A 17,047-nucleotide genomic window follows, 5' to 3' on the forward strand; every position below is an offset into this window, starting at 1 on the left:
CCCCCCCCCCAGGACCTGTCTGAGTCCTCAGATTGGCTAAATCTGGAAACTCAGGTGGCCTGGAAATGGGGCCTGAGGGCCTGGTAAACCCCCCCTAAGTTCTGACAATTTGCCTTGTCGCTTGGTGGCCCAAATTTGGCCACCACAGTGGCTGAAGAGGAACGGCCCCGGGCCCCAGAGGAGGACTGGTGGCCTCAGTGTAGGGAGGGCGTACTGGCAGGACCCATAAAAGACGTGCAGAACTGGGCAGGGCCTGAGCTGGGACTTGGGAGGGACTTGAATGCCAGGCCTGCTATGGGCCCAGGATGGGGTTGGGGTGGGGCCCTGAGGCTTGAAGAGAAGAGTGATGGCAGAGGCTCCCAGCTGCACCTCCCTGATTGGTGTTAGGGTCACAGCCTTTCCTGGAGTGGGGCCACTCCCACCCTGGCAGGCCTTTGGGTGCTACTGCAGGTGGGGTCCCTTGCTCACCTGGTACCTGTCATTTGGGGAGAAGGCAGCAAGCTGGGCCTTTGGGGTGGAGGGACTAGGGGCTGAAGGGGAGGGGTGCACCCTGTCGACCCCTTGCCTTGTGGTTTCTGTCCCTTCTAGGCAGCGGTAGACGGCCCCACGGACAAGAAGGAGGAGTGAGGCTGCTCCTCCCTGCCTGCCACCTGGCCTGTGCCTGCTGCTGCCTGCAGCCCGGCCTCCCCGGTACTTCAGTTCACCCCCTACCGCTTCCTGTCCCCTTGCGCAGCTTGCAGTTCCACGCTCTCCCAGCACACCACAGGGGACCCAGTTTCTGCCTGCTCAGGATGAGTTTGCTACCGTCCTGGCCGGCCAGGCATGAGGCAAGCATTGCTTCCCACTGGTTGAGCCTTTTTTGTTTTGCGTGTTGTTTGGGGCTCCAGGGCCCCTTGTCTCTGGTCCTGCAGGAGGGTGGATGGAGCAGGCAGAGTAGAGTTTCTCTTGGGGGCAATAAAGGTTGTTGTTATATGACCATGGTTCGTGCGTGTAACTGAGGCCACCTGGAGGCCGCCTCTTTCTCCCATCACTGGAGTGACCAGGAAGGTGGTGGCAGGTAGCTCTGATTGAGAACCCTAGTCTTTGGTCCTGGAGGCCTTCAGGTTATTTTCTTTTAACTTATTCTAACCTCTAAAGGCTCCCTCATCCCATACTAGGCCCAGGCTCACACTTGCTCTCTGTCCCTTTGCGTCCTGCTCCCCAGGCAGGCCCTGTTTTATGACCACTTGGGGTGTGTCTGACCTGTTGGGTTGGCCACGGGGTCCAGGGAATTTTGGGAGACTCCGTAAACTGCTTGGGCTTCCAGGTGGCAAAGTTTTCTGCCTCCTCTGAGTCCTGTTCATCACATTTTAGGACAGATAGAACGTGGCAGAATGTCACCAGTTACTCCCTGCCCCACTTCCTTCTGAGGGTTTGTAGGATGACCTCTGACTCATGCCTGCTAAGAGAGGAGATTTGCCCTTGACAGCGACCTATGACTGGCTCAGGGTAGAGCTAGGTGGTGGGGAGGGTGCCCCCTCTGCTGCCTGCAACCCTGGGAACCTGTTGGGTGTGCCTACCTGCTTGGAGAGCCTGCTTTTACAGTGGTCTCCCCCTGGGTGGTTGCCCCTGGTGGCTAGCTTCAGTAGGTGGCCTCTGCTGAGCAGGGTCTAGCATTCAGCAACAAGCCCAAGAGCCCGGGTAGCTGGGGCTGCTGTGGCCCATGTCTCTGATGCAGTGTTCATCCTCTGCTGGCCCTGAGGACTGGGCAGAAGGAGCAGGTTGGAGGTGTTTTCTTTTGGAATTGGGGGGCTCCTGAAGATGTCCACGCTAGTAGCTAGCTTGTACTCATACTCCTCCTAACCTGGCCAGGCCTGGGGCAGTGGCTGCCTTTTCCAGTGTCCCCTCCCCCTCCCCATGTTCTCCTGAGCCGCAAGGTGGTGTCTGATGGGAGGTAGGGGCGGGGGACTATGGGTGAGGCTCTGTGGTTGCTATGCTAAGGCTGAGGGATAGTCCCACTTTTCCAGGAAGTGTTCCCAGACAACCTTGCCCTCCCTTAAGCTCGCCCTTCTGTGAACTGCTAGAGGCCAGAGTCCAAACAGTGTGTCTGTGAGTTCTTCTCTGGCCAGCTTCAGGCAGCCCCTGAACCCCCTTGGTGTCAGGCCCTGGGCCAGGCAGAGAGAAGAAAGCTGCACCATGCTGCTTTTGGTGTGCCCCATCTAGCCAGGGGTTAGGGGTGGGTAAGACGGTGAAGGGGGCAACAGGTCAGCCCTGACTGGAGGGCCACCCACGGAAACTGGCCCCTAGGTTGTTCTAAGTGCTGTTTCCTAGCAGCCTTCTGCTCTTGAGTAGGCCTGTGCCCCTCTTGTGCCCCGCCCCTGGCTGTGGTGGCCCAGTGCGTACCCGATCCTGGGCTGACTGCTTTCCTTACCTGTCTCCCACTAGATGGCCGGACCCCATGTGCTAGGGCCCTGCCACAGGGGCAGATTCCAGAGTAAATGGTGACTACCCACTGCTCTCAGGGCCCCAGCCAAGCAGTCCAACCTCTGTCGACATCTGTTTTTATGATGTTGATGTTTTCTGAGTTTGGTGGCATTGTGGCAGGTGGCTCAGAGGCTATTTGGCAAGAGGTGCTGAGGACCTGAGCCAAGGCATGGCCATAGTTGGGGGAGTGGAGATGGTAAGGAATTGGTGCACGCCCAGGGTGGGGGGGCAGAGCGGGCCTGAGGGTGACCCTAGGCTGCAGCTCCATTCTGTGGGTGCGGAGGCAGGGCTTGTTGCTGGAGGAGCCGACAGGGCGGGGCATGGTGTGGGGGGCCCGGGACATGGCTTGCGTGTCCCGCTGGGGAGGCGCCTCCACATGCCCGCACAGGCCTGGTTTGCATTGCAGTCGGGCCTGCCCAGCCAGTGCTCTTTTCTGAGTTCTGTGGGGACCTGCCCCCTGTCCTGGTTATTGGTGACCCTCACTCAGAGCATGGCCCACCTTTGGCTGTATAGTTGACGGCTAAAGCTCCTCCTCAGGGGGGGGCCGTGCCTTGCTGGAGAGCAGGGACTGGCCTGGGAGGGACTGCGGGGGGCAACAAGCTGGTACTTTTATCTGAGGGGCCACCACACCTCTCCACAGGCTGGCATCCACAGTGAGCGCCAGGCTTGCAAACCTTGACCCACCATCCTGCTCTCTCTCTGAATGTGGCCACTCTGTGTGCCTCACAGAAGTAGACTCCTATAGCGTCTTTGTGTCTCTGCTTCGAGGTTCTTCCATGTTGTAGGTGTCAGAGTTTCCTTTTCTTTAAAGCTTTTGTTTATTTAAGTAATCTCTACCCCCAATGTGGGGCTTGAACTCAAAACCTTGAGATCAAGTCACACATTCTTCCAGCTGAGCCAGCCGGGTGCCCCATTTCTTTCCTTTTTAAGACTACATGGATAGGCCATGTTTTGTTCATCCATTTTCTCCATCAGTGGACACTTGGATTGCTTCTACCCCTTCTTTCTTAAAACCACTCCAGTCAACCTTTGGCATGCACCCACCACACGCGCACCTCTCTTGTGCAGGTGTCCAGGAGCTCGTTGCCAAGCGCAGCGAGCCTGCTGGGGCCTCCCCTCCTCCCTCGGCGGTCAACAGCACCCGGCGGAGCCCATCACTCCCTCCTCCCTGACCACCCTCTCCCCGGGTGTGCGCGCATGCATGTGTGCATGCGGCTCATTCCGGTTCCAGGAGGTCGCCCCGCACCTGCGCTCTTGGGGTCCCTCCCAGCCCTCTGGCCGCCCCTCCTCAGTCTCCGCTGCCGGCTCCCTCTCTTCTCTACCACCTCCGAGTGTCCCAGGGCCCCAGGGCTCGGTGCCGTGGGCCGCTTCTCCCCCTGCACCCGCTCTCGGCCGCCCTTGGTGAGCTCATGCAGGCTCAGGGCTTTCAGGGCTGTCTTTATGGGCTGAGAACCTTTAATGTTCTCTACAGTCCGACTTTTTCTGGAACTGCAGACTCCTTGTCCGCCTGCCGACTAGACATTTCCAGTGAGGTGACATCTCTGGTATAGCAGGCCCTTAGTCAAGTGCCACCATCTCCTCCCTCATCCTTCTCTCCCTCATCTTTCTGGGTGCAGGGCCTGGCAATGCCACCCTTCCTGTTGCCCAAGTGCTCAGGGTTAGTCTCAGTCTCACGGGGTCTCCCTGACTCTTCTCTGAACTGCGCATCCCAGCCATCCACAGCTCCGTTGGCTCTACCTTGCAAACAGGTGCCTAATCTGAAGACTTGGCCCCTATGCTGCTAGCATCCTGGTCCCATTGCTGTCCGCCTCCCCAGGCCCTGCTGCAGCCTTCTCACTGGCCACCCAAGCCTCCCATTCACCTGCCCCTCACTGCCTGCGCCTTGGAAGGTTATCTGTTCAGTGCAGCATTTGGGCACCTTTTAGGAATCTCAGCACCCATGACTTCCCACCCACCTTTCCTGCTCTGGCATTCCTCTCCACCATACTGTTATCCTCTCTCCCCAAGTATGTCAGCTCCGTGGGGAAGAGGCTTTCTGCCGGCTTTGGTACCTGCTCTATTCCCAGGTCCTGGCACAAGGCCGGGTGCAGGGACCCTCAGAACAAATGCTTGCCCGAGGAAGCAGCTCGAGGTGGGAGGCCTCCCCACCACCCCTGCAGCCCCAACACCTTCCCTCCCCCCACCACCCCTCCCTCATGACAATCAGAGATGGAGCAGGAGCCAGCTTTGGAAAATGACATGTTTTTATTGCTATGTTTGCAGTGGCTTTTTAGCACAGTAAGAATGTCCCCGCTGGACCCCCGCCCTCACCCAGTCCCACCTCTCCGACCGATGTCGGGGTGGTGTGGGGGGAGCCTTTCTAGGGTCCACTCGGCTGTCTCGGGATCGGACGTGACACACACGTGGGTTAATTAAAGCTGCTACATGGAAGACTTGAGATGTGGGAAGTGCATCAGCTTTAAGCTCACAGGTGGGAGCCATGCCTGGGATCCCTTCCCTGGCTGGTGCCCACCTCAGATCCCTGCAGTCATGCCCAGCCCGGGGGGAGGAGGGGCAGGGTGTGGGCGAGCCTGAGCATGCCAGGTGAGCAGCCCCAGATCCCCGGGGTCACAACACTGCATCTGCTCACCCCGCGGACTTGTCGGCGGAGGGGGTGTGGGGATGCTCCTGGAAGCCTCCCCCTCCGCCCCCCGCCCCCGGCCGTGCACTCTTTCCACCCCAGTCTGGGGCCAGGGACTACACATGCATACCCACACGACAGACTCGCACGCTCAACAGCTTGAAGCTTTTTGCCTATGAAAATTAGATCTATAAATTCACACTCCTTGGCTGGGGCAGAGGACTAGGGGGCTGCTGAAAGGGACAGGGAGTGGCAGGGAGAGGGATGCTGGGCTGTTTCCTCTTTAGAAATATACAAGCAGAAATCTCTTTCCTCAAGTTTTTATAAAATGTGCAAAATACAAGCCTCATTTGCCCACAGGCACAGTTTACACCTGGTATTCACCTTTGCTAAGAGAGATCTAGGTTGACCCTACATACTCACGCACACATGCATTCGTACACAAGCTCACACAATTGATATTGGTGGCGATTGGCGCAGGAACCGGAAGGTCCCATTGCTGGCTGGCTCTCTAAGCTTCTAGAATAGGGACGGTGGGGGGGTGGGGTGTCTAGCCCAGCTGAAGTAGTCGCCTTGGTTCTGCTGCCCCTCCCTCGCCTTCCTGCTCCCCTCTCCTGCCCAGTTCCCCCAGCTGCCACTGCTGCCTCTAGGGTGGAGGGGCCACCCGAGGGTGCACGGGGCAGAACCGGGAGAGGCAGGCGTGGTGGGGCTGGGGAAGACACATCTGCAGCGGGCACGAGGGGGAGGGTGGTCGGCAGGGCCTGGGAAGCAGCCTGTGTACCAGCTTGGGGGGTGGGGGGTGGGGAGGCATCTATTTTTGGTGGGTTGTGGTATTTTTGGCGTTTTATTAAAAATGGAAGAAAAAAGATATTTTAGTTAGCACTCGTGGTGCTTCCTCCCCCCCTCCCCAGGCAGACCCCAAAAGTGTCAGGGAAAGGCAAGCCCCCTGGAGGGGTGAGGGGGCTAAAGCAGGGGCTGCTATGGCTACAAGAGGGTGAGCTGGTGATGGGAGCCAGGGTGCCTGTCACATGACGCTCTCTACCACCACCACCTTGCTGCTCTCGGACACCGGGGTCAGGGTGGTCAGGCCCCTGACATCTGAGTCCTGAGCTCTATACTCCAAGTGGTGGAGACCCCACACAGGCTGCGTCAGGTGCTGCCAGCGCTGCAGGAGAGAGGGACACGTTGAGTCCCTGGGCGATGGACGGGAGGGGAGGCCCCTCGGCCTCTCCACTTCCCACCACCTGCCGCCTGCTGGAGACCAGGGCCCCTCCTCCCGTGGGTACTGACCACACCCCACTCGAGGAGAAAGGGGTGAGAGGCTACCTCCCCCCATGACCTCAGGCCCTGGAGGGTCGGCATTCCTTTCCTTCCGTCCACCCCCGTTGCCGAGCTGGCCCAAGACTCCTAGCACGGGGGTCCGTCCTAGTGGGTGGGAGAATGGGCCCTTTGGAGGTGATGCCTTGACCCGGTGCAAGGGAGGAGGGAGTACGTAGTGGAGAGGCGGTACGGGCGACTGACCTCAGCCATGGTCCCCTTGGCCCTGAGGAGGCAGCCCAGGAGGTGGAGGGGCACACACAGCATGGAGGAGAGAGCGAAGCCCCAGCCCATGGCCTCGCCCCACCACGGATACACGTAGGTGTTGTTGTAGACCAGCGGCTTGTAGTACACCACGTTGAAGATGAAGATGCCCTGTGGGTGAGAACCCCTGCTCTCAGCCGGTGGCGGGCCCGCGGCGTCCCTCCCCCTGCTCAGCCTCCCCTGGCCCTTACCATGCAGACCAGTGGGGTGAAGAAGGACCAGCACCATTTCATCCAGGGGCAAGGTCGGTACCCGATCATGCAGGCGACGTCGTCCATGAACCGGTCAGCTCCTGGGGCGGGAGGGCTGGAGCTAGAGACCCCCGCTACCCCTGCACCGGGCCACGCCCCCAGCTCGCCCCTCGACCCAGACCTACCGTACACCCAGGCAACCACCACGCACTCCCAGAAGGCCTGCCAGAGTAGGGTCGTGCCGCTGGCCGAGTAGTAGTCAAATAGCTGGAAGACATACATCCCGCCCTGGGGACAGAGCCGGGTCAGGGAAGGTGGCAGGCGGGTCAGGGAAGGTGGCAGGCGGCTGGAGGCCCGGGGCAGCCCCCACCCCGCCCCCACTCACATCAGTCACCATGGAGAGGTCGATGACAAAGCAGAGGGCACAGCAGAGGGCCACAGAGATCTCCCTTTGGAAACGGAAGTAGTAGGAGGCCGGGAGGAGGTCGAGCAGGCCAGTGATGAAGCCTTCCACACCTACAAACTGTGGCCAGGCGCTGAGGCCACGCCCCTCCCCCTACCCACCGGCCATCTCCCCTCACCCAATGCCCCCTCCCACCCTCTCAGCCCCCTCTGTTCTGTCACCCCCTGCAAACCTGGCTGTCCAGGCCGAGTAGCAGCAGCATGAAGAAAAACAGGGCAGCCCAGAGCGGGGCCACAGGCATCAGCGTGACGGCCCGGGGGTAGGCGATGAAGGCCAGGCCAGGGCCTGAGGGGGGAGGGGCAGGGTTTAGACACAGGCGTGCCCCACCCACATTCTACTGTCGTCATTGCTTGCCCCCCTCGTCCTCCCCCTCCCAAACGGATGGNGGGCCATCCTGTGGCCCAGGGCCCTTCCACTTGGGTCAAGGTGGTGCCGGTGTCACTCAAGCCCGGACGAGTCGGGTGTCTAACTCGGATTCCTGGTCTCTTACTCCATCTGCTGTTGCAGTCACAGGTCACTGGGAACCTCGGCAAGGCCCTGCTTTCCCTCTGCAACCCTCTGGCAAACGTGAGGGGTATACGCCAAGGCCCTGGGGATGGATGGACTGGAGTTCAAAGCTCCTTGTGGCCTGGCCCACGAGGCTCCCAGCTCTGAGCTGGCTGGAACAGCTGTGCCTTGCAGCCGCTCAGCAGGCCTTCCTCTGGCCCAGAGTGACGTGACGAGTTCAGTGAAAGGTTTCTCTCATCTCCCAGAATGTCTGTGTGCGTGTGTGTTCATGAACATGGTACCTCAGGATGGCAGCTGCGGTCTGGGGCCCGGGCTAAGGGGCGGGGTCTTTACCTGATTCCGCCACCTTGGAGATGTGCACACCCTGCTCTGCGGCCATGAAGCCCAAGATGGAGAAGACCACAAAGCCAGCAAAAAAGCTGGTCCCGCTGTTGATGAGTGCCAGGATGATGGCGTCCCTGGGGGCAGAGGGGCCGCGCGGGCCGGTCAGGCTGCCTGTTGCCCACGGGCCGGCGGGCGGGCGGGCGGGCGGGCGGGCAGCGGCACCTACTTGTAGCAGTTGTTGTTGAAGCGGTTGTAGCTGCCCAGCGCCGTGAGGGCCCCCAGGCCGATGGCGTAGGAAAAGAAAATCTGGGTCCCAGCATCTATCCACACCTGGGGATGGGCCAGGCAAGGGAGGATGTGAAGGGCCCTGCTGGCCTGGCCCGCCCCCTCATCCCGTCCGCCCCCCACCTCCCCCTCACCTGAGGGGACCCCAGCTTCGACCAGTCAGGCTTGAGATAGTAGATGATGCCATCCAAGGCACCAGGCAGCAGCACTCCACGCACCAACAGCACAACCAGGACCACGTAGGGGAATGTAGCGGTGAAGTACACGATCTGGGGGGGGGGGCGGCTGCTCAGAGGGGCCCTGACGCACCCGCCTCCCCCTTAGGGGCCCCCAGCTCGGCAAGACGGCCAAGTGGGCCACGCTGCCCCCACGACAGCATGGTGTGTTCTGAGGTCTAGAGGGAGGCCAGCCAGCAGCCCCCCTTCTACTCCTCAAAGCCTAGGCTCCTCCCAAGGGAAGCTCAGGCTCACTGGAGCATCAGCAGCCGGAGCATGGCAAACAGGTCAGCTGCAGCGGGAGGGGAGAGCCAGGGCCTTCCCCAGGCAGGGAGCGGGAGGGACATCAGACCGGGGGCAGGTCCCGCGCCCCCCCCCCGACAATAGGTCATTCTCTGCAGAGAGGCAGAGTCTTTAGTAGTCAGAATTAGACGGGACCAGCCAGAGACAGTGGCAACAGCAACATGGACCCCAAAGACTTCTGCCTCCTGTCCACGCTGAGCAGGGCAGGGCAGGCGGGCAAGGGAGAGCCATAGCCCAGATCCCCCCAGGCCAGCAAAAGAGAGAGTGAGTGAGGAATAGAAAGTGGGGCAGTCAGGGATGGCCCGACACGGGCAAGGGGCGGCTGCTGCCTGGGCTTCTCCCCACCTCAGGAGGGAAGGCTCCTGGGTTTGAGTCTGGTGGGGGCGTGGAGGGCTATCCAGGCAAGGGTGGGGGAGTTTGCAGGCGGGGGAGGACTATCCAGGCATGGGTGGGGATCAAATGGTCTGGATTCAAGGACCTGCTCCCTGCTCTGGCCCCGGCACTGGTCACCTCCCGTTGCATCAGTGGTCCTTGGCGGAGACGTCCCTTCTCTCCCCCAGGCCCTATCACGGCCGTGCTGCCCCCAGCCCTGCCATCACCCCCAGCCCTGCCAGCCTCCAGCCGTACCTTTCCTGTCGACTTGACCCCCTTCCAGACACAGAAGTAGACCAGCACCCAGCAGGCCAGCAGACACAGGGTCACCTCCCAGTTGAGGGCCCCTGGCACCTCCAGCCCCCCGGAGAGCCGCAGGACTTTGTTCCTGGGGGAGGGAGAGCCCATGAGGGCTGCGCCAGCAGAGGGTTAAGTGACTGGGAGCTGCCCCAGGGGTGGTGTTCCCCGCCCTGCAGCTCTCAAGTCCAGTTGGGCCCTCCCGGGCACCTGGGCCCAAAGCAAGCCTGCGGCCTGGAGGTATTACCGTGTGTGAGCCTGAAGCCCAGGAGCCCCTGGCCAGAGGCAGTAGGGCTGGTAGCCGGGCCGGGCCCCACGGCACCCCCAGCATGCACAGTGACGATCCCCCCTCCCCGGCTGGCAGGCACAATGGAGTGACAATGCCTGGGACTGAGACACGGTGAAGGAGCAAGGCCCGTCCATTCCAGCTCCTCTAGGGACTGTGCTGGGGGCTCCCTGAAGACAGGCAGGGCCTGGGAGTGACTTCTCCTCTGTGTCCCCTAGGGGCCGGGCCCCAGCACACACAGACTTGCAGACTTGGGCCATGTGGGGAGCCCAGAGAGAGGGACAGGCAGAGACTGGCCCAGAGGTGCCCGACTCACTCCCAGAACTCGATGACAGGGGACCGGCGGTCAGCAAGCTGGTCACATGTGAGGTTGGCCAGGCTGGCATTGGCACAGTCTTCATGGCGGAAGATCTCCACACAGTCGGGAGTGTTCCAGGTATGGCCACACGTGGCCCAGGGCAGCGTGGTGGTGAAGGACTTCACCAGGTAATAGAAGCCCCAGGCCAGCACCATGATGTAGTAGGTGTTGCAGTAGAAGACGATCACCATGGAGGCGTAGCCCAGGCCTAGGGAGGAGAGGAGTTTCTGCGTGGGCTCTTCTCTAGCCACGCCCCACCCCTCCCCCTTGTCTCCCCTACCAGGCTTGGAGAAGTCTCCAGAGCACGACTGAGAAGATCTGGTGGGAGGATAGTGGGGAGTGGGAGGACAGCAGATGCAGAGAGCCCCCTGGACCCTCCCTTGGGCAAGTGTCCCAACACTAGGACAACTCCCCAATCTGTACCTGCCCCCTCCAGCCTCCCTGCTGGGAAAAATATGCCCCTGCCCCTGGCTTCACCTCCTGCATCCTCCCTCGAGCCCTCCCCTCAATCAGAGCATAAAGCCCCGTGAATTCTCTAGCCGCATAGGCCTGTCCCCTTCCTTGGGTCCCACTGCCACCATGGTGGTTGAGGGAGGGCCAAGCCTCCACCTGGGTCCCCAGTGGCCTCCAGTACTCAGCAGCTGGGGACTTTCTGGTGACCTGGGGCCGTATGGGAGACAGTCACCCTCCCAGCCGGCAACCTTGGCCAATCACTTCGCCTCTCTGAAGCCTGGCTTCCCCGGGGTCCCTCCTAGGGCCTTGAGAGATAATGGGGGCACACTACCCGCATGCAGAAGGAGCTCTAAAGTGACCTTTGCCAATAGTTCTTCCCTTCAGACCCTGAACTCCATGGCTCCCGTCCAAGCTCCTTAGGTTGGCTCTCTGGCCTTGGGGGAACAGGTCCTGGGCAGCATCTCCTGCCATCAGCTCTCACCCCTCCACTCAGCCCCGTCCCCAGGGGGCCAAGTGTGCTTGGCAGGACCTGTTCCCAGCCCTGCTAGGCCTGGGCGTCCTGGCCTCAGGGGAGAGGCCAATCCCTGACTCCAGTCCCCATCTGCCCAAGGTCACTGGGTGGTCTGCAGGTCCTCCAGCTTCCCCTCATGACTTGGAGGGCACCAGTGGGACCCTGGCCTGGTGCTGAGATAGGACAAGATTTCTCAAGTGGGTGCCAGCTTTGCCCTAGCAGTGGGAAGGGGGAGGGGTCCCTGAGGGAGAGGATAAGAGGGACCAGCCTGGGGCTGCTCACCTTTGAACAGGGGGCAGATGTTCCAGACGTTGATGCTGCCGGCCTTCATGAACTGGCCCAGCGAGATCTCCAAGAAGAAAATGGGGATTCCTCCAACCAGGGCGATCAGGACATAAGGGATAAGAAATACACCTGGGGGAGGAAGCACAGGGTGGGCAATTGCACGGGGCAGCCCCTTAGCCCCTGGCTGGCCAGTGTGGCTTTCAGAAGCCCTGGGAGGTCAGGGTGGAGCCAGCTCCGGGCCCCACCCTGGCCCCATCAGAAGTTCCCACTGGGTGAATCAGTGCAGGGGTGGCCACTGACTCAGAGGTGCAAGGTGAATAGACTTGTGGGGAGAAGGGGGTTGGAGTGTCGGGAGGGCTGTGGCAGTCTCTGGGCCGTTACAGCCCTGTTTCTTGGGTTGGGGGGGCCCTAGACCCACAAAGCTTCTGGCCCCACAGTCACCTAGGGTGACCTAACAGGCATGGAGGACACATATACCCTCCTGTCGCAGTTCCCTGTTTGCCAGGCAGCACAGGGAAGAACGGTGTGTTCATGTGCGTGCGTGTGCGTGCCATGGCTGACACTCAGGCCTGGGGGACTGTCTGGCTTGGGCAAGGACAGGGAGCCCCGGATTTCCCTGCACACAGGCAGTTGCCTGCAAGTATGAAGGTCCATGGAAGAGAGTGGGTAGGTGGGTGGCAGTCCTTTGCCAGGGGGCACAGGGGGTGTCTGGAGGTGTCGGTTATCAAGGACAGGGGGAGACAAAGTGGGGTACAAAAGCTCTGGTGAGACCGCCTCTGGAGGCGGCCGGCAAGGCAGGGCCAGAGACCATAGGCCAGAGGTGGGGGGTAAGGGGAGCTGGGCACCAGCAGCCCCTGTCTGCTCCCTTTTCCTCTCCAAGCCCCCTACTGTTGCCCCGGCTCAGCTTTGCACTACTCAGAAGTCAGGCTTGGCCGCAGCTTGCCTGGGTTCTGGTCCCAGCATCCTTCTTGTGTGTGACCTTGGGCCAAGGCCTTCGCTCTGGGCCTCAGTTTCCCACCCATCATCTAGTCGCTGTGGCTTCCTCCCAAGCCCAGTGCTGCTTTGCAGTCGCAGGACACATGGGTGCCTGTGGGTGTTGCTAAGCTGGGCCGGGGCAGGCGGGCATGGGTGTGCATGCAGTGCGTCCAGCAGCGGCGCCAGGCGGCCCAGGCCGCAGGCTACCCGAGCCTGGCTCAGGCACCCAGTGTTCCAGGCCCAGGCTGGACTGGATGGGAGGGGAAGGGAGGGGAGGGGAGGGAGGAGAGGGGAGTGAGGGGAAGAGAAGAGAGGGGAAGGGAAGGGAGGGGAGGAGAGGGCAGGGGGAGGGACAGAGTAGCCCATTGTGTGTGTGTGTGTTCGTGTGTGCACACGTGGGGGCCCCACACAATGTGCCACTTGTGTGCCTGACCAGCGGGGGCAGCCTGGGCTCCTCACCTCTGGGAGCCCCCCAGGGGGCAGGCCTCGCCTTCCCACCTCAGTGGCCAATCACTCCGGGGCCCCTGCACCAGGAGTCTGGGGGGAGGCAGTCCTGGGGCTTCAGCAGGAGGCTCGCCGGCCCCCTCCCCCCACACACTGCCAGGCACATGACCGGCTAGGGGGGTGGAGGCCGCCAGCCTGGGCCACCGAGCGGCAGCGGCCAGCGAGGGGCGGCCTCCGGCACCCCGTACCCCGGACTTCGGCCCAGGGCCCCAGTGGGGCCGGCAGCGGGCGGGGGGGAGGCCCCCCCCCCCCGGCCAGGAGGCGCGGGGACGCGGCGGGGCGGGGGCGCTCACCTCCGCCGTTCTTGTAGCACAGGTAGGGGAAGCGCCACACGTTGCCCAGGCCCACGGCGAAGCCCACGCACGACATGATGAAGTCCATTTGGCGCGTCCAGGTCTCACGCGGCGGCACGGCCAGGCGCCCGCAGGGCGCCCCCAGGCCCGCGGGGCCGTCGCCCTTGGCCGGGGCCCCGTCGGGCCCGGGCGCGATCAGGGGGCCCTTCTTCTCGTCGCCGGACACGCTGTAGATGCCGTTCTCGGCGCTCTTCTTCGCCATGGCCCCGGCGGGCCGCGCGGCCGGGCCGGGGGGCGCGGCTCCTCGCGGGGGCAGGCGGACGGGCGGCGGGGGCGCCGGTGGCGCGGGGGGGCCCCGAAGGCGCGGGCCCGCCGGGGCCGGGGGCGGCCGGGCCGGGGGTCGGGGAGGCGGGGCGGCGCGGTCAGAAGCAGTCCACGAAGCACTTGAAAGTGAGCCTGAAGAATCTCATGTGTGTCGGGGGCCCGGGGGCGCGCGGGCGGCGGCGGGGCCCGGCCGGGCGGCGGCGGTGGCTCCCGAGATTCCTGCCCGCGGCTCGGCGGCGGCGGCGGCGCTCGCCGGGCCCGAGATTCAGCCTAGCGGGACGCGGGCGGCATCGGGCGCCCACGGTCTGCAAGCGGCGGCCGGAGCAGGGCCTGCGGCCGCGACCCTCGCCCGGCCCGGGCCGGCGCGGCTGCCCGGCTCGCCCGCGGCTCCGGCGGTGGTGGCGGTGGCGACGGCGGCGGCGGCGGCGACGGCGGCGACGGCCCGGGCGCGCTCGCCCCTCCTTCCCGGCGGCGGCGGCTCCAGCCGCTCTTGGGGCCGCGGCGGGCTCAGCGACTGGCCACCGCGCTCCGACCGTCCCTCTCTTTCCCGGTCCGATCGGCTGCCGCTTAAGAACCGACTCCGGGGTGATGTCACTGTCGCCCCACCCCCACGACAGGGCTGGTCCCCCTCCCCCTCGTCCCGCCCTCCCCGTCACTCCGCCCACCTCCTCCTTCCCTCCTCCCGAGGAGGAGACGCCACTCCAGCGGGAAGCAGGATGGCTGCTACCTGGGGCGCCGGCTTGTACCTCCTCCCCAGGGACGGGGCCGTGCCTGACCCAAGTTCACCTGGGCCGGGCTGCCGCCCAGATCGCCCCTCCTAATCTGCCCTTCCTGGTTCTAGGAAAGCCACTTCCCTGGCTGTCTTCTAGCCATCCTCGGTCCCCGCTTTCCTCTTCTCCATCCTTCTAGCCCGTCCCATCTCTCTGACCCTTCTCCCGACTCCCAGCGAGGGCCTGGGCCAGTGTTGGGCACCAAGGCCTACAGGTGCCCTGCTCCCTGCACCAGAGGGGCTGCAGGGCGCTTCTGCCTCCTGAGGAACCGTGCTCAGCGGGCCGGCCAAGGAGAGGCTGGAGTGGGGCTCTGCCTCCAGGTGTGCTGGGGCCTTTGCCAGGGGCACCACCCTGCCTCCTGGCATTCAGCGATAGAACCCTGGAAGCTGGAGATCAGAGTCCCAGCTCTTGGGTGACAGGTCTCAATGAGTCTCCTCAGTGGACAGAGACAAGCCTGCCTGGCAAAGCTACACTTCGTCACCAAGGAGGGGTGGTAGGGATGCTTGCTGCCCCCAATCTCCTGCCAGACTTGGAGAAAATTCTGGCACAAAAGGGGAAGGCTGCCCCCTGGTGCCTGTCAGGTGCACAGACCCTCCCCCAAAGGCCTCAGCTGAGAGGCCCCAGCCCCCCACCTGCAGAGCTTCTCTCCCTAGGACCTTTGGGCCTCCCTAGCAAGGGTGTTCCGCAGCTCCCCCAGCAGCAGGGGAGCAGAGTTAAGAGCAGCCATGGGATGGAGAAGGAAGGGGTCATCGTCCTGGCGTGGATGTGGTGTTCCCCCCACCCCCAACCAGTCCCAGACTTTGATCACCAGGCTGTAGTCCCCAGATGGCTCAATCCGTTAAGCTAAACCCTCTGCCATCCGGCGGCTTTAGGAAGAAAAGCAGTTCTGGCCCGAGCCAGATTGAGCCTGCTGGGTGAGGGAGGGGCAGCTTCTCCACCCAGGATTGTTGGAGGAGCGTCCAGGGGCCTTTGTGGGAGACTGGCAGGGTGGCCTGTGCTTAGGTGGGGTCGGGGCGCAAGAGGCTTGGGGACCCTCAAGGCGGCAGGGCTGCACTACTCATCAGAAGACCCGAACTTGAGTTTTCTCTGGCCCAGTCTCAGACTGAAGCTGGTCTAGAGACAAAGAGCCATGGAGAAGTACCTGACCCATAAAAGGCCTGGAGAAGTGGGGGCCACCAGGGGAGCAAGGGCAGAAGAAAGAGGAGTCAAGGAAGTAGGCTGAGGATCTTGTCCCAGGGGGAGGAGGGGCTGGGAGTGCTTGCAGAAGTGAGGGCGGTAGCTGTGATGGAGAGGTTCGGGCAGAGGTCAGACAGCGCCCTGAGGACGGGGGGAAGTGAGGACGTGGCCAGGTACTGGCGACTCTTTGGAGAATTTAAGATCTTGCTTGTCCAAGGAGCACAGTGGGGAGAGAAGGCGGTGGCTGGAGAAGGATGTGGGCCGGTGGGCAGCACTTTGGGGAAGTAGCTGCAGGGAGGGCATAGTATGAAAAGGGCCAGGCCTCTGGAGCTTGAGAAGGGCCTTCAGGAGCCAAGGGTGGGGACTCTTCTTTCCCCTGGGAGGGGAGGCGGGTTCAAAGGCCAGTGGCAGAACTGTGAGGGCGCTGCCACCGGAGGCCACTGTTGCCTCTGTGAGGTCAGAGGCTGCTGGGGGGGAGTGTGGCTGGGCTGGAGGCTGAGAATGGCCCATGTGAGCTCCAGGACTCCTAGGACCAAGGACCCCACTGCTGCAGGGGGGCCTTCGTGGGGTGTCTGTAGACACATATAGGCCTCCACATCTGGGGGGATGCAGCAGGCCTCCAGACCAGACTTGGCAGGGCTGCACCTTCCCTCCCCCCCCCCAGTCTTCCTCAAGGGGTTAATGATGCCACCCTCGTGGCTCTCCTGGACCCCCCTAGTGGCTTCTTCCTCTCAGCCCGTGCTTCTCTCAGCAGCACACATCTGACCCGTCCCTTGCCATCTGCTCTTCTCTGGGCTTTTCTCTGAGCAAAATTCCCTTGCAAGGTGTGCGGAATTGGGCAAGAGCTGGCCTGGGGGCTCTCCCCAGCACTGAGGATCAGTTTGCCTCCTGAGCTGACCTCCCTGTGCCTTGGCCCATGTGGGGCCCACCGGCTGGGTTGACCTCCCTCTGACTCTGCAAACAGCTCCGCTGCCACCTGTCCCCCGAGGCCAGGGAGGGGGGTGCGCATCCTCACGGAACCCACACTGCCTCCTGCGCCAAGCCAAGGTGAGCCAGGCTTGTGTGGTGCGTGATGTTCACGGACCCAGCCTCGCCTCTGGCCAGGGTGAATTAGCAGGAGTTGTCCAAAGTGGGAGCTGGAAGCCGGAACTCTGGCCTCTGGGGTGCTGACCCAAGCAGCCTGTGGCAGCATCGGAACCAGTAAGGACAGCGGCGTTGGCGGCGTTCCTGGGGCAGCTCACACGGAGCACGGGCCACCTGCGCAGATCAAGAGCGGAGGGATTTTCGGCCCTCGGTGGGTTCTCAGGGCTTTGCAGAGGTCTGTCTTGCCACCCTCCCCTCCCCGGGCAGTAGCTACTGGGAGTTAGTGGGGTGCAGAGGGCCAGGAGGGTGTCTGCTCCCCCCAGCCCTGTCCTGCCAGGCTCTGGTATTCCTGGCCCTGTGAGGCCGACTCCTGAGCACCAGAGGGAGTGGGCGGGCGGGGGGGGGGGG

General features: G+C 62.9%; 3 protein-coding genes across 5 annotated transcripts in view; 2 read left to right on the plus strand and 1 right to left on the minus strand.

Moving 5' to 3' along the window:
- BCAP31 (B cell receptor associated protein 31) overlaps nt 1-972 on the plus strand; it is a 28,498-nt gene extending 27,526 nt beyond the window's left edge. For all 3 annotated transcript variants that reach the window (XM_040627019.1, XM_040627011.1, XM_040627016.1), the window contains exon 8: nt 589-972. In XM_040627019.1, coding sequence (XP_040482953.1) covers nt 589-627 — 39 coding nt within the window. In that variant the 3' untranslated portion in view covers nt 628-972. The remainder of the gene's footprint in view (nt 1-588) is intronic.
- Nucleotides 973-4,683: 3,711 nt separating this feature from the next.
- SLC6A8 (solute carrier family 6 member 8) lies at nt 4,684-13,572 on the minus strand. The gene is made up of 13 exons (XM_040627001.1): nt 13,287-13,572; nt 11,512-11,643; nt 10,224-10,473; nt 9,580-9,712; nt 8,569-8,703; nt 8,376-8,479; nt 8,159-8,283; nt 7,491-7,603; nt 7,241-7,378; nt 7,041-7,143; nt 6,856-6,956; nt 6,605-6,775; nt 4,684-6,248 (listed from the first exon to the last, which is right to left on the minus strand). Exons 1-13 carry the CDS (start codon nt 13,546-13,548, stop codon nt 6,108-6,110), a joined length of 1,908 nt encoding a protein of 635 aa, XP_040482935.1. The 5' UTR covers nt 13,549-13,572; the 3' UTR covers nt 4,684-6,107.
- Nucleotides 13,547-17,047, plus strand: part of LOC121102597 (spidroin-2-like) — an 8,966-nt gene continuing 5,465 nt past the window's right edge. The window contains exon 1 of the mRNA XM_040629800.1: nt 13,547-14,195. Within this exon, the coding sequence (XP_040485734.1) occupies nt 13,547-14,195 (649 nt within the window). The remainder of the gene's footprint in view (nt 14,196-17,047) is intronic.

Source organism: Ursus maritimus (assembly GCF_017311325.1).
Source record: "Ursus maritimus isolate PB19 chromosome X unlocalized genomic scaffold, ASM1731132v1 scaffold_X1, whole genome shotgun sequence".
In the NCBI taxonomy this organism is placed as follows: domain Eukaryota; kingdom Metazoa; phylum Chordata; class Mammalia; order Carnivora; family Ursidae; genus Ursus; species Ursus maritimus.